General features: G+C 43.9%; 1 protein-coding gene and 1 non-coding gene across 2 annotated transcripts in view; both read right to left on the bottom strand.

Moving 5' to 3' along the window:
• The window catches only part of AK9 (adenylate kinase 9), a 191,359-nt gene that overhangs the window by 132,825 nt on the left and 46,915 nt on the right, over nt 1-11,619 (bottom strand). The window contains exons 8-11 of the mRNA XM_025198858.1: nt 6,488-6,562; nt 4,278-4,376; nt 2,537-2,676; nt 2,274-2,454 (exon numbers count right to left, since the gene is read on the bottom strand). Coding sequence (XP_025054643.1) covers nt 2,274-2,454; nt 2,537-2,676; nt 4,278-4,376; nt 6,488-6,562 — 495 coding nt within the window. The remainder of the gene's footprint in view (nt 1-2,273; nt 2,455-2,536; nt 2,677-4,277; nt 4,377-6,487; nt 6,563-11,619) is intronic.
• TRNAL-UAA lies at nt 1,478-1,560 on the bottom strand. The gene has a single exon. It is a non-coding gene; the product is annotated as a tRNA-Leu (tRNA).

The raw sequence follows: 11,619 nt of genomic DNA, 5'->3' as shown, positions 1-11,619 counted from the left end.
CTGGAGGGCTGCACCCAGAGGGTGGTGGTGGATGGGTCTTATTCAACCTGGAGGGATGTGGGCAGTGGGGTTCCGCAGGGCTCGGTCCTCGGGCCCGCACTATTCAACACCTTCATCAGTGACTTGGGTGAGGGGGTAGAAAGCACCCTGTTCAAGTTCACAGATGACACTAAGATGTGGGGGAAGTGGGTACGCTAGGAGGAAGGAACAGGCTGCAAGTGGATCTAGACAGGTAACAGGGGTGGGTCAAAGAGAACAGGATGGGGTTCAACACTGACAAATGCAGGGTAATGCACCTGGGGAGGAAGAACCAGCGGCACACCTACAGGCTGGGGAGCTCCCTTCTCACCAGTGTCAAGACAGAAAAGGATCTTGGAGTCATCATTGATGCCACAATGAACATGGGCCGACAGTGTGGGGACACGGTTAGGAAGGCCAACCATACCTTGTGCATCCACAGATGCATCTCAAGTAGGTCCAAGGAGGTGATCCTCCCCCTCTATGCGACGCTGGTCAGGCCACAGTTGGAGTACTGCGTCCAGTTCTGGGCTCTGCACTTCAGGAGGGATGTGGCAATATGGAGAGGGTCCAAAGGAGGGCCACCCGCATGATCAGGGGTCAGCAGGGCAGGCCCTACAAGGAGAAGCTGAGGGACCTGAACCTGTTCAGCCTCCAAAAGAGAAGGCTGAGAGGGGATCTAGTCTACAAACTAGTCAAGGGGGACCAGTAGGCATTGGGAGAGTCCCTGTTCCCCTGAGCACTCCTGGGAGTTACAAGAAACAACGGACACAAGCTAGCGGAGGGTAGTTTCAGGCTAGATATTAGGAAGTGTTATTTCACTGTCAGGGCAGCTAGGACCTGGAACCAACTTCCAAAAGAAGTGGTGCTGGCTCCTACCCTGGGGGCCTTTAAAAGGAGGCTGGATGAACATCTGGCCGGGGGCATTTGACCCCAGTACTCTTTCCTGCCATGGCAGGGGGGCAGACTAGATGATCTCCTCAGGTCCCTTCTGACCCTACCAACTATGAAACTATGGTCCAACAGGACCTGCCCCTAATGAACCCATGCTGGTTGCCCTTGAGCATCCTCCCCTCTCCTTGTCCCTCCTAGATATGCTGCTGGATAATTTTTTCAAAGAGCTTCCCCAGGACTGAAGTAAGACTAACGGGCCTATAGTTGCCTGGGTCCTCCCTCCTCCCTTTTCTGAAAATGGGGACCACATTGGCCTTCTTCCAGTCTTCTAGCACCTGGCTAGAGCACTACGTAAAGTCATGCCAGGGGCCCCGTGATGACCCCTGCCAATTCCCTCAGCACCCTAGGGTGGAGAGCATCTGGACTTGCTGATTTGAACACCTCCAGCCCCTCCAGAAGTTCCCTTACTTGGTCCTCCCTGACCCTAGGCCTGGTGGACTCACTTCTGAGTCTGTCCTGAATCCCAGTGTGAGATGGTCCCTGCTCAGAAAAAGTAAAAAACAGCTACCAGGAGTGGGGTTCGAACCCACGTAGACATACATCCATTGGATCTTAAGTCCAACGCCTTAACCACTCGGCCATCCTGGTGATTTCAGCATATCCAAACCTATTAAGAACTATTATGACAGTAATTGCCAAAATGCCAAAGCAGAACTCTTTCCTGTAACTGGATTTTACCAAATTACTGCATTTTTTTTGCACAAATCCAGATTTGGAATGTATATGCTCATAAAACCCTCTAAAATCATAAACTAAGTAAATGTTCCCTTAGCCACAGTGTCTGCCTAAAAAAAATCTGTATGAAGAGAGTAATGTGATATAACTCTCATGATGAACCAGATACCAATAAATACCCTTAACTGATTAAAATTAATGAGATTGGCAGATACTCAGCTTTTCTCAGGTCCTAGCCTGTATATTTAAAGTACAATATTAAATTTTATTTTGTTTTTTTCTATAACATCCTATAAAGAATGCATTGTATTCTTTACACCTGTATAAGTGCAATGTTTATATGACAAATATAATAAAGGATAGTAAAAGCAATTGCTACTGAAAGTGTTAATGATATAAATGGAAGTATACATTGCTCCTTTGTGTCAGATACATGGGTAGTTTTTTTGCTAAACTGATGTATATTTCATGCAAAGATTATCTAAAGAATAAGCACTGATATTTAGAAGTGAAGGACATATGACTGATATATTACACATCTATCATTCAAATCACTTTCAAAAACAACAATCTAAAATCTGGAAGTCTAATTTTTCAACTAACTTAAAATATTTATATATACCTACCTGACCTTTATATTTGTTTGCAATCAAGTTACAAAGAGTTGTTTTCCCTGACAATGGAGGTCCAAGTACTAGTACTTTACAAGGAGGAAGTGGCATAGGTGGTAGTAGATAGGGCCGTGGATTCAACATAAATGCTCTCAAGGCATCTTGAGATGACAGTACATACATTTTACCTAGAAAGCTGTGGGGGGAAAAAATAAAAGGTATAGACACTGTGCATTAGAAAGTAGAAATACCAGTACACAATACTAGTTTTTTCTTACCTGACAGCCAAGTCAGGAAGCCCCATTTCAATGTTACCCTCTTTTAAAGCCACAGGGCATACTCGTCCCCATTGGCTTCTGCGCCAGCGGTATTGAGGTGCTATTAGTTTGTAGGATGAAAGAGCCCGGAAAAGTTCATCCTGTATATTAAAAGAACAGTAAAAGAATGCTTAATTTTTGCTAAAAATTATATATGCAGAATTATATATAATTTCTCATTTTAAAATATTTTGCAAGACAGGGGATGAATACTTGAGTGGTAATTACTTTTATAACCAAAATATGTGAAACTGAATTTTTTTCACTACTCAACTTTAAGGAATAACTACTGGAAACATTTTATTTTTAATCTGCTTAAAAATAACCCTTAAAAAATTCCCTCAGCTTACATTATGAAAACACCACAGCTACAAAATATTAATTACATGTAAATCATTTTTAGTAATACTTAATATGTACCCATTTAAAGGAGTACTAAATGCTGCCAACTACTGAAAAGCTCTCTCATTAACAACAGGAAGGTTAAAAATGATAGATTTAAAGAGAGGAAGTAAAATAATTGGTCAATGGGGAGGAAGGGGCATAGTGTTATTACACTGGGCAACACAAGTAATTCTGTGCTATGGAAATTCCCATTGGAGAGACTGTAAAGGAGACCAAATTCTGAGCAATGGAATGAGTAAACAAAAACTTCTATTCTATGCTTATAGAAATGCCAGTTCTGATATATTATATATCTGATTGACAGAACTGCTTGCAGGAGGTATTAAAACAGACCTCACAGGATGGAAAACAAAAAGGGCTTCCTTCAAAGAAAAGAAACAGTGATTGCCAAAATCCTTTTTTGAATTTTTCTATATGCAGGACTCTTGTTCATTGACCACTTGCAAGGATCTGCAAATCTCCATTCTGTGAAAAAGCGCTTTTCCCTGAAAGTATAACCCTAATCAGGAAGGTGCCACTTGTTATACCCAAATTCAAAGCTTTGAAGATTTGATGACACAGCAAGCAAGACAACCATGCATTCTTCTATGTATAAAAGAAGCTGAAGGAGGATGTTATATTGTCCCTACAGTCTATCTGTATGTAAGATTTATGTTCTTAGTTTTACAAAAAGGGGGCCAGATAACATAGCTTAGTTATTTAAGGAGAGTTCTCTCTTGAAACCGCATCCAATGATACAGGTAAAAGAAAGAGATCAGTGATGATCTACCATATTATTACTTAAAAAAAGAAAGTAAAATGTATTTGTTTTCAGCATCTAAAACTAGCAGTTCTTTTTTATCTAGTATGTCGAAAGCCTCAGGTAAAAGAGTAGAGACAGTATGAAGCCAGCTTGCTGCTTTGTTTTTTAACCGCTGAAGAAACTATCTATAAGTACTTTTCTTTTCCTGAGAAATTTTCTTTATATTTCTTCAGAACTTTCTTTTTGAGATGCAGGTACAAAACTATCCTGATCTTAAAGTCATGTTTTTCCATGCTTTTTTTTTTTTTTGGAATGTTTATTAAAGTTCTGGTTCTGTACACCTGAAATACATTTTCTTAAACTCACATTTCTGCCACATAACTGAACTATAAATGCCTCCATTTTTTTAACTTAAGCACCATTCTTTATCAGTAAGTGTATAATATAAAACAAAAGTGGTATAGCAAAAGAGCATAATATAAAAAATAATAAACAACCAATTATTGTAATTATTGTAGGCAACCAAATTTCTAAAAAAGCAAATAACATAGTTACATTTTCCATTGTCTCTGGCAATTCTTCCTCTGGGCTTTGAAGTCTGGTTATCAGTGCTCCATTTCGAAGGCCCATGGATTGAAGCCGGGCTAATACCGACTAAAGAAAAAAGAATGTCTTGGGTAAATTACCATTCAAAATTGTTTTTATGATATGGAAGCACAATTTATAGGCTTTAAAACTATCTTCTTATTTATGTAGTACCAGTATATGTACTATTTCTCATTGTATAGCTTTGGGCCATCCAACATGCTCATCAGAGCTCTTGCAAAATGCACAGGAGGTATAGACAGTGCAGTCCCTGGCTTTGGCCTCTTATCCCATCCATATGCATTGAGGCTTAGATTCCAGAAGGAACAAAAAGTGCTACAAAGTATCTTTCCCCATGAGAGAAGAGGTATATGCAGGGTCAGAAAAGAAGGGGAAAAAAATCTCCCTGAGAGATCAAAACCTGTCTAAAGAGTCTGAGAAACAGAGAAGCAAAATTTGCCATGATGGAGCTTGGCTTGTAATAAGTTTTGCCTTACTCGTAGACAGAGATGTGGATTTTCCAGAAAATTTTGAATTGGAAAATTTTCCAATGCCCTAAATAGAGCGTGATGTGATTTAACATTTTTACACTTGACTTCTATTTGGCAAACAAAACTAAAAAAGTACACCCATGTTAATTTTATGTCCCAATAGCCACAAGTATTTAAACTGAAAGAATTGATTAGGAAAAATAAATAAATACAGCACACTTAATGTGGTTAAAATGTTATATTCATACACATTCAAAGGTTTATGCAAAAACAAATTATTTTTATTGGAACACTTGTAAAAATGTCAAGACACTACACAATAGCATGTACTTCCCTTACATTGATGGTTTAAATTTAAAGAAAAAACAAAGGCACTGAAAACTATTGACACACTAATTTTAGCACACCCAAGGAACTGTGCTTGATTATGCTATGCTTTGGTTTTGATTTGACCTGCACAGCCAATTAGGTGAATTCATAACTTGATTTTTGGTTTGGATTATTATGTGAGTGTATTTACCCTCCTGTTTGCAAATCAGTAAAACATATATGTACTCTCTCACACACTTCCTAGGGATAATCACCTGAAAAACATTAATTACAACTTGGAAACTGCCAAGCTTGCCTAAGATTGTATTGGCATCCATTCATTGTTACTAATGAATTTTATGCAACAATGAATTTTGAGAAATGGAAAATTTCCCATGGAAAAATAAAGCAGTAGAAATTTTTCTGGAAAATTTTCTGGCCCACATCTCTGCTCATAGGAAAAAATAGCAATTGGATCAATAGCCATTACACAACTGGATCATCTTTTCAATGTTGTCTCTATTTTACTGACCATAAATTATACAAATTAAGGTCCTAATTCTATAAACCTGCAAATACCTAACTTTATTACCATAAATACTACTCATCGTAATTAAATGTACTTACAGGATTTGGACCTTAATATGTATCCAGTGGAGTGCACTGACAGTGGTGACACCTGTTCTATGTAGCTGAAGACACAATTCAATCTTTTTTATTTAATCACTCATTCTTGAGGTCCAAAAATGCTACAGCCACCATGCTTGGCAAAGCAAGGAATAGAACTTCTGCTCTTGTTTATCGATATCAGTCTTTCATAAGGAGAAGACTTTGCTATTGAGTGACATGAGCTAAAAAGACTAGACATTTTTTATTTATGTTGCTCAGTAGAACTTCTACAAAAAATGGAAAATATGATCCAGACATTTAATCCAAGCCTCTTGTATTGCAATGCCAAGTTAATGTCACAAGGGCATAAAATCGTTTAATTTATTTTAGGTGAAACTGCAGAAAACCAATACCATAAAATATATTATGTTGGAATAACTAAATATTAATAAATTCCTTTATAGTTTTATTCATGTTAATAAAGATGCTTGGCAAGTTATCAAATACTGCATGTGATAACTCCGTGCAACATGATGTGAATTATAGTCAACTAGGGACATGTTTCTGTTTAAGCTGTAGAATATATAGTAAATATAATTGGCTTTCTTTTTTTAGGTAACAAAGAAAAGAGGCATCTAAATAAGCAAGTATTTTCTAGCAATAGCATTATGAATTATAGGTCTTTGGCAATATAATTTTAATGAAAATGCCAGCTTTAGCAATGGTTCTTTTCTAATAGAATTTGTCTAAGTATACATAAAGCATACTTACTGCAATGAGCTCATCTGGGTGCTTATTTCCATCCAGTTCAATAAGATACTGAGAATCCTGCTCAGCCATCAAGTCCTGCATGTTTATGAAAAAAGACATACTACTTGAATATAACTGACCAAATAATGACACTGGGTCAGATTTTGTTTTCATATATGTTAAAGGCAAGACACCTGTAGCAGGGCAGTAAAATATGCCTGCTCCTTTAAGACAGCAAGCAGCCTGAGAGGCTGCTTGAAGGTGGCAGAGAGGAGCTAATGAGGGACTCGCCTGACCAGAAGAGGGCTCAGGCTTGAGCTATATGGGCGCTTGTACATGTGATGGTGGTTTAGTTTTCTATGCCCCCTAAATTGAAATGGTGGGTTTTTAATTGTAACCCACCATTTCAATTTAGGTGTTTTATTTTTCCGTCACATTATGGCAAGGGGCCAGATCATTTCTTTCTTTTTTGGTGGAGCCTGCTCATAGCCTGGGGGTGAGCTGCCAGCAGGCCAAGAGGCCCCCTGAGGTGTGGGAGGCCCCAGTCCTTTGTGGCAGTGGTTCCCCCCAGGGCCACCCAGGCAAGCTGCTAGCAGGCTGAGTACTTCCCCAGCTTGGAGGCAGCACCCAGACTGATCCAACTCTTCCCCAGGGGGGCACCGCCACCATGGAGGGAGGGACCGGGGCCCCCCACAGCTCAGAGGCTGCTTGGCCCGCTGGCAGCTTGCCCCCCTGCTGCAGGCAGGCAGGCTCTGCCAAAAAAAAAAAAAAAAGGACTGATGCCTGCTGAAGGCAGAAGCAGTGAGGGGCCCAATCCTTTTTTTTTTCTCTGGAGTCTGCCCACCTCTCCTGCAGCTGGGGGACAAGCTGACTAATAGCTGCAATAGATCATTGCAGACTAAACTAGATCAGGATATAGTTTAGTTTGCAGAGATGCAAACTTATCTAACCCCCCCAAACTGGCACACATGTAATATGTAATGCCATTAAGCCACACAAAGTGACATTTTCATCATGTGTGCATCACGACATTGTCACATGTACAAGCACCCTTTAAACCCAGAGCCTGCACCAGTCAGGTAGTCTCTTCCTGGCAGCCACAAAGTAAGGAGCTTCTGGCAGCAGGGCTCCTGAAGGCACCTGGATTTAGCTAAACAACTCTGCAGGCCTGGGAACAGAGGCAAGTTTCCTGGGCAGAGAAATGGATTTACAGGCAAGTGGCCTTTGTTCGTGTTATGCCCTTAGAGGGTTTGAGGTGTCTGCCAGAGGGTGGTGATGCTTCTTGTTTATTTAAGATGCACTGGTAGTTTAACCTTGAGCTCTACAGTGACAGGCTCAAGGCCTGTTTAGAAAACCAGTAATCCAGGAGCCCTCAGACTGAGACTGGGACCCAGTAGGGGTCCAGGAGACTAAGAAAAGGCTGAGACCTGGGCCAGAGGGTCTATGTGCCCAAGGAAGGGCTGAGCTGGGTAAGAGGGCTCACAAGCCCAGAGTGGGCTAAGCAGGACTAGAGGGTCTGAGAGCCCGGAGGAGGGGCTGCATGTGGGACCAGGGGTCCGAGAGTCCAGAGGAGGGGCCGAGTGTATAAATAATTTAGCATCAAAGAGAGAGAACATCTTTGAGGATTGGGACATGGTGTAGGGAAGGAAAAGGAGCCAGGCAATTTGCTCTTAAGGCTACAGGTGCCCTACAGGGGCCTAGCCAGGCTGAAAGGAACCTATCAGGCCTGAGGGCTAGATCAGGGCTAGTAGAGTTTCAGGAGAGACCCAGTGGGAAATTATTGGGATTATGGCTCACTCTAAGGCCTGTTGGCAGCCTCCCTTAATCAATCTTTAATATTAAGAACAAGGCATGGCAGGAGAGCAATCCAGGGAGAGCGACATTACAGTCTGAGCTGGCCAGGAGCTGCAAGGCCACCAACAGGTGTCATGGCCACCCCTCTAGCAATGAGCCTGTCACAACGCCCACTGCCCACCTAAACTATTACTTAGTGTAGGTTATATTGTAGGCTGGTAGGAGTTCAAACTCATGTCATATATGTAAGGTTACTTTTTTCCTAGATTTTTGAAAAATATCTTGTACTTGATGTGAGCTATGATTTGATTTATGCCATTATTTTAACTATAATTCTGGAATTCTTAATCTAATTATTTTTCACTATTAAAAGAGAAGTTTCTTCCCAGAAGCACCTGGAGGTCATCAGTTCCAAAAGCAATTTTTGTAAATTGCCTGAACCAGAAAACCTAAGCACTGTTTGTTTTTATCTGTGGCATTTGCCATTAGGCCTGTGGTTCAAAGCTGAGGTAACACTGCTGTGACCTGCCGGAGATGTTCCTTCCAGGTACTGGTGAATGCTACAATGTCATCTAGACAGTTTGCTCGCTGTGACAGGGTGCTTAGCGTGCCTGTCTCTTTAAGAGAGGCTGCCTGAGAAGCAGCCAGAAAATGGGGGGGAGGAGCTGCAATTAGAGAGTCAGCTGACCAGAAGGGGGCTAGGCTTGAACAATATAAAGCCAGGGCCTGAGTTGGTCAGGCAGTCTAACCCTGAGAGCGACTGGGAGAGGAGCTTCTGGCAGCAGGGCTGCAGTAGAGCTCCTGGGATAACATGGATAACATCGGAGCTAGGGTAAGCAACTCTGCAGGCCTGGGAATAGGGGAATGTTACCAGGCTCCTGGGTTACCAGAGAGAGGTCTGGTTATCCAGGCAGGTAGCCATTACTTAGGTTTGGACCCAGAGGGGTTTAGTATGGTCTGCCAGAGGACTTACTACTAGGGTTACAGTTTTAACTGGTGGTTTGTAGAAAGGACTAAGAGGATGTAAGGAAGTCCCAGCTGGCCAAGGGAGAGAGAGATGACAGAAGAATAGAGGGCTTGGGGCTCAGAGGGAGAATCTATACAGCCCCTCCTAGGCTCAGGCTGAGGGCCTGGGGCCTGAAGCCTGAGATGGGTGGAGGTAGAAGTGCCCACAGAAGGGTGATTGTGAGAAGGGCCTGAGAGGCTGGAGCCCAGGAGGGGCTGAGTAGGTAAGGCCAGAAGGCCTGAGGTTGGGGCCCAGAAGGGGAAGGTGTCAGCAGGGCCAGGGAGCCCGGGATTTGGTAGCCCAGGATCGGTGGTTGTCAGCCAGGCCTGGGAGCCTGAAGGTCTCATTGGCCCAGAAGCAGGCCAGGGCCAAAGGCCAAAGTGGGCCACTGCTAGAGATGGCCTAGGAGTGTGGCTAGGGCCCAGAGAGACGACCCAAAGACCAGGGTCAGAGCTGGAGACTGAGGGGGCCAAAGAGCCTATAGCCCAGGAGGGGCAAGGACTGGGGCCAGGACCCCATAGCCCAAGAAGTGCAGGTCAGCACATCACCTGTGAGACCTGGCTGTGGTGTAAAGGGGAAGTTGGAGCCACATAACTGGCCCTTAAGGCAATGATCATGGACAACAGTGGTCAAGAGAGTAAGATCAGGCTTGGGAAGCCCTGGGGCACCCTCCCTTTTTCTAAAAGTTAACAACATCAAGGTGTGGCAGGAAAGTGAAGGGAAGATTGCCCAAAGAGAGCCAGATTGGCAAGGGTTAAGAAGGCTCCAAGGGGCATCATGGCCACCTTATACATACTTTATCTTCCTTTCCACCTGAGCAGTTTCCCCCTGTTTGCTGGATTGCACCTCTTTGCACCATAAATTTAGGGGCAGATTTTTTTCTACTTGTTAGACCCCTAAGTGAATTTAGGTGTATAAGTGCAATTCTACTCTACCCTATTTGAGTCTTGAAAATCCATCTTGAAATGCATCTACTTTTGTAACACATTGATAGGACCAAAGGGTGGCCCTGAAGACCTTGACCCTGGTCTCCTTTATGATTCTTTCACTTGTTTCACTTACCTGCCACATCTTGCTGGAATAAAGTCTTCAGTATAGGTTACCTATAACTTTAACAAAGGGGACTCCAGTGGTATGACTCCCTTCCTCTTGCATGGAACACTCTCACCAGTGCTCTGTGCATGGCAGTAGGCATTGATGGGAGCAGAGACCCTGATCAGCTCCTGTATATGCAGGGTTGTAGAGAATCCTGTTATCCTTGCTGCCTGCGAAGCCCAAGATGGGCTCCAGGAAACTCCTGAGCTGCCCAAAAGCCAGGTTCACAAGCCTGTCATTGAGCCAGCTAAAGTCATGAGTGACTACATATACAGTCAACTAGCTGCCAAGGGGCACCAGAAGTCCTAATCTGCTTAACAGAGGAAGAGTAATTCTGACAATAAAGAGTAGGGTTTTATCATCACTGTGGCAGGGCACTGTTGGTGCCTGACACTTCAAGGGCTGAGTCAAGCAGCCAGCAGGTGCTTGATTGTGGTGGCCATTTTAGAACCATAGCTGCCTATATAAACAGAGCAGTTTGCTGCTGACAGGGAGGGGTTTGCTGCTGACAGGCAGGCAGAAACATCACCTGGCTGAGCTGCTGTATGAGAATATCTGCAGGTAGGAGCAGAAGGTTCTTGGTCCTGGGCATGACCTAAAACTGTACCCTGCTGGGAATGGGTGGCCTGGTGGGGCTCCCAGTGGTGCAGGGGCCTCCAGGAAAATATCAGACCAGTTACCACCCTGGTGGAAGGTGGGTTGGGGTGCCTCAGTAACCCCTAGCCCCCACATCACTCTGGGTAGCAGTTGGGGCCAGGCACGGCTACAGCCACCTGAGACCCCACCAGGGAGGGAAGCCCTGTAGCCCCAGTGAGGGGGTAGAAGATGTGAAGCCCCAGTGAAGAAGTAGAGAGGTGGAGCCCCAGTGAGGGGGTAACCAGAGGGCTGGGAGCCCAGTGTATGTGTAAGAATCTGTGTAGAGTGGCCCCAGGAGGGGCCAGGGCAAGCTTGGCCCCGGTTGGGTAACTGGCCGGCCACTACCCCACTGAGGGTCGCAGAAGAGGCCCAAAAGATGGTACGTCTGCCACCCAAGGTGTGCGCTAGATAAAGCCTATGGCCGAAGAGGCCACTCCAAGAGGAAGCAAGGCGGTATAAGTTGTCGATGCGTGAAAGAGACCCTATAAGGGGGGTGGAGATGAGAGGCCCTAGTGAGAGGAGGGCGGTATGCATGTGTGTGTGTATGAAGCCTGACAACGAGAGCTAAGCTTGGTTTGGCTGTAGACCGGGAGTATTTGTGTCACCTGGATGCCATCTGCAA

Source organism: Alligator sinensis, unplaced genomic scaffold, assembly GCF_000455745.1.
Source record: "Alligator sinensis unplaced genomic scaffold, ASM45574v1 scaffold737_1, whole genome shotgun sequence".
NCBI lineage: Eukaryota > Metazoa > Chordata > Crocodylia > Alligatoridae > Alligator > Alligator sinensis.
This window is presented reverse-complemented; position numbering and strand designations above follow the sequence as displayed.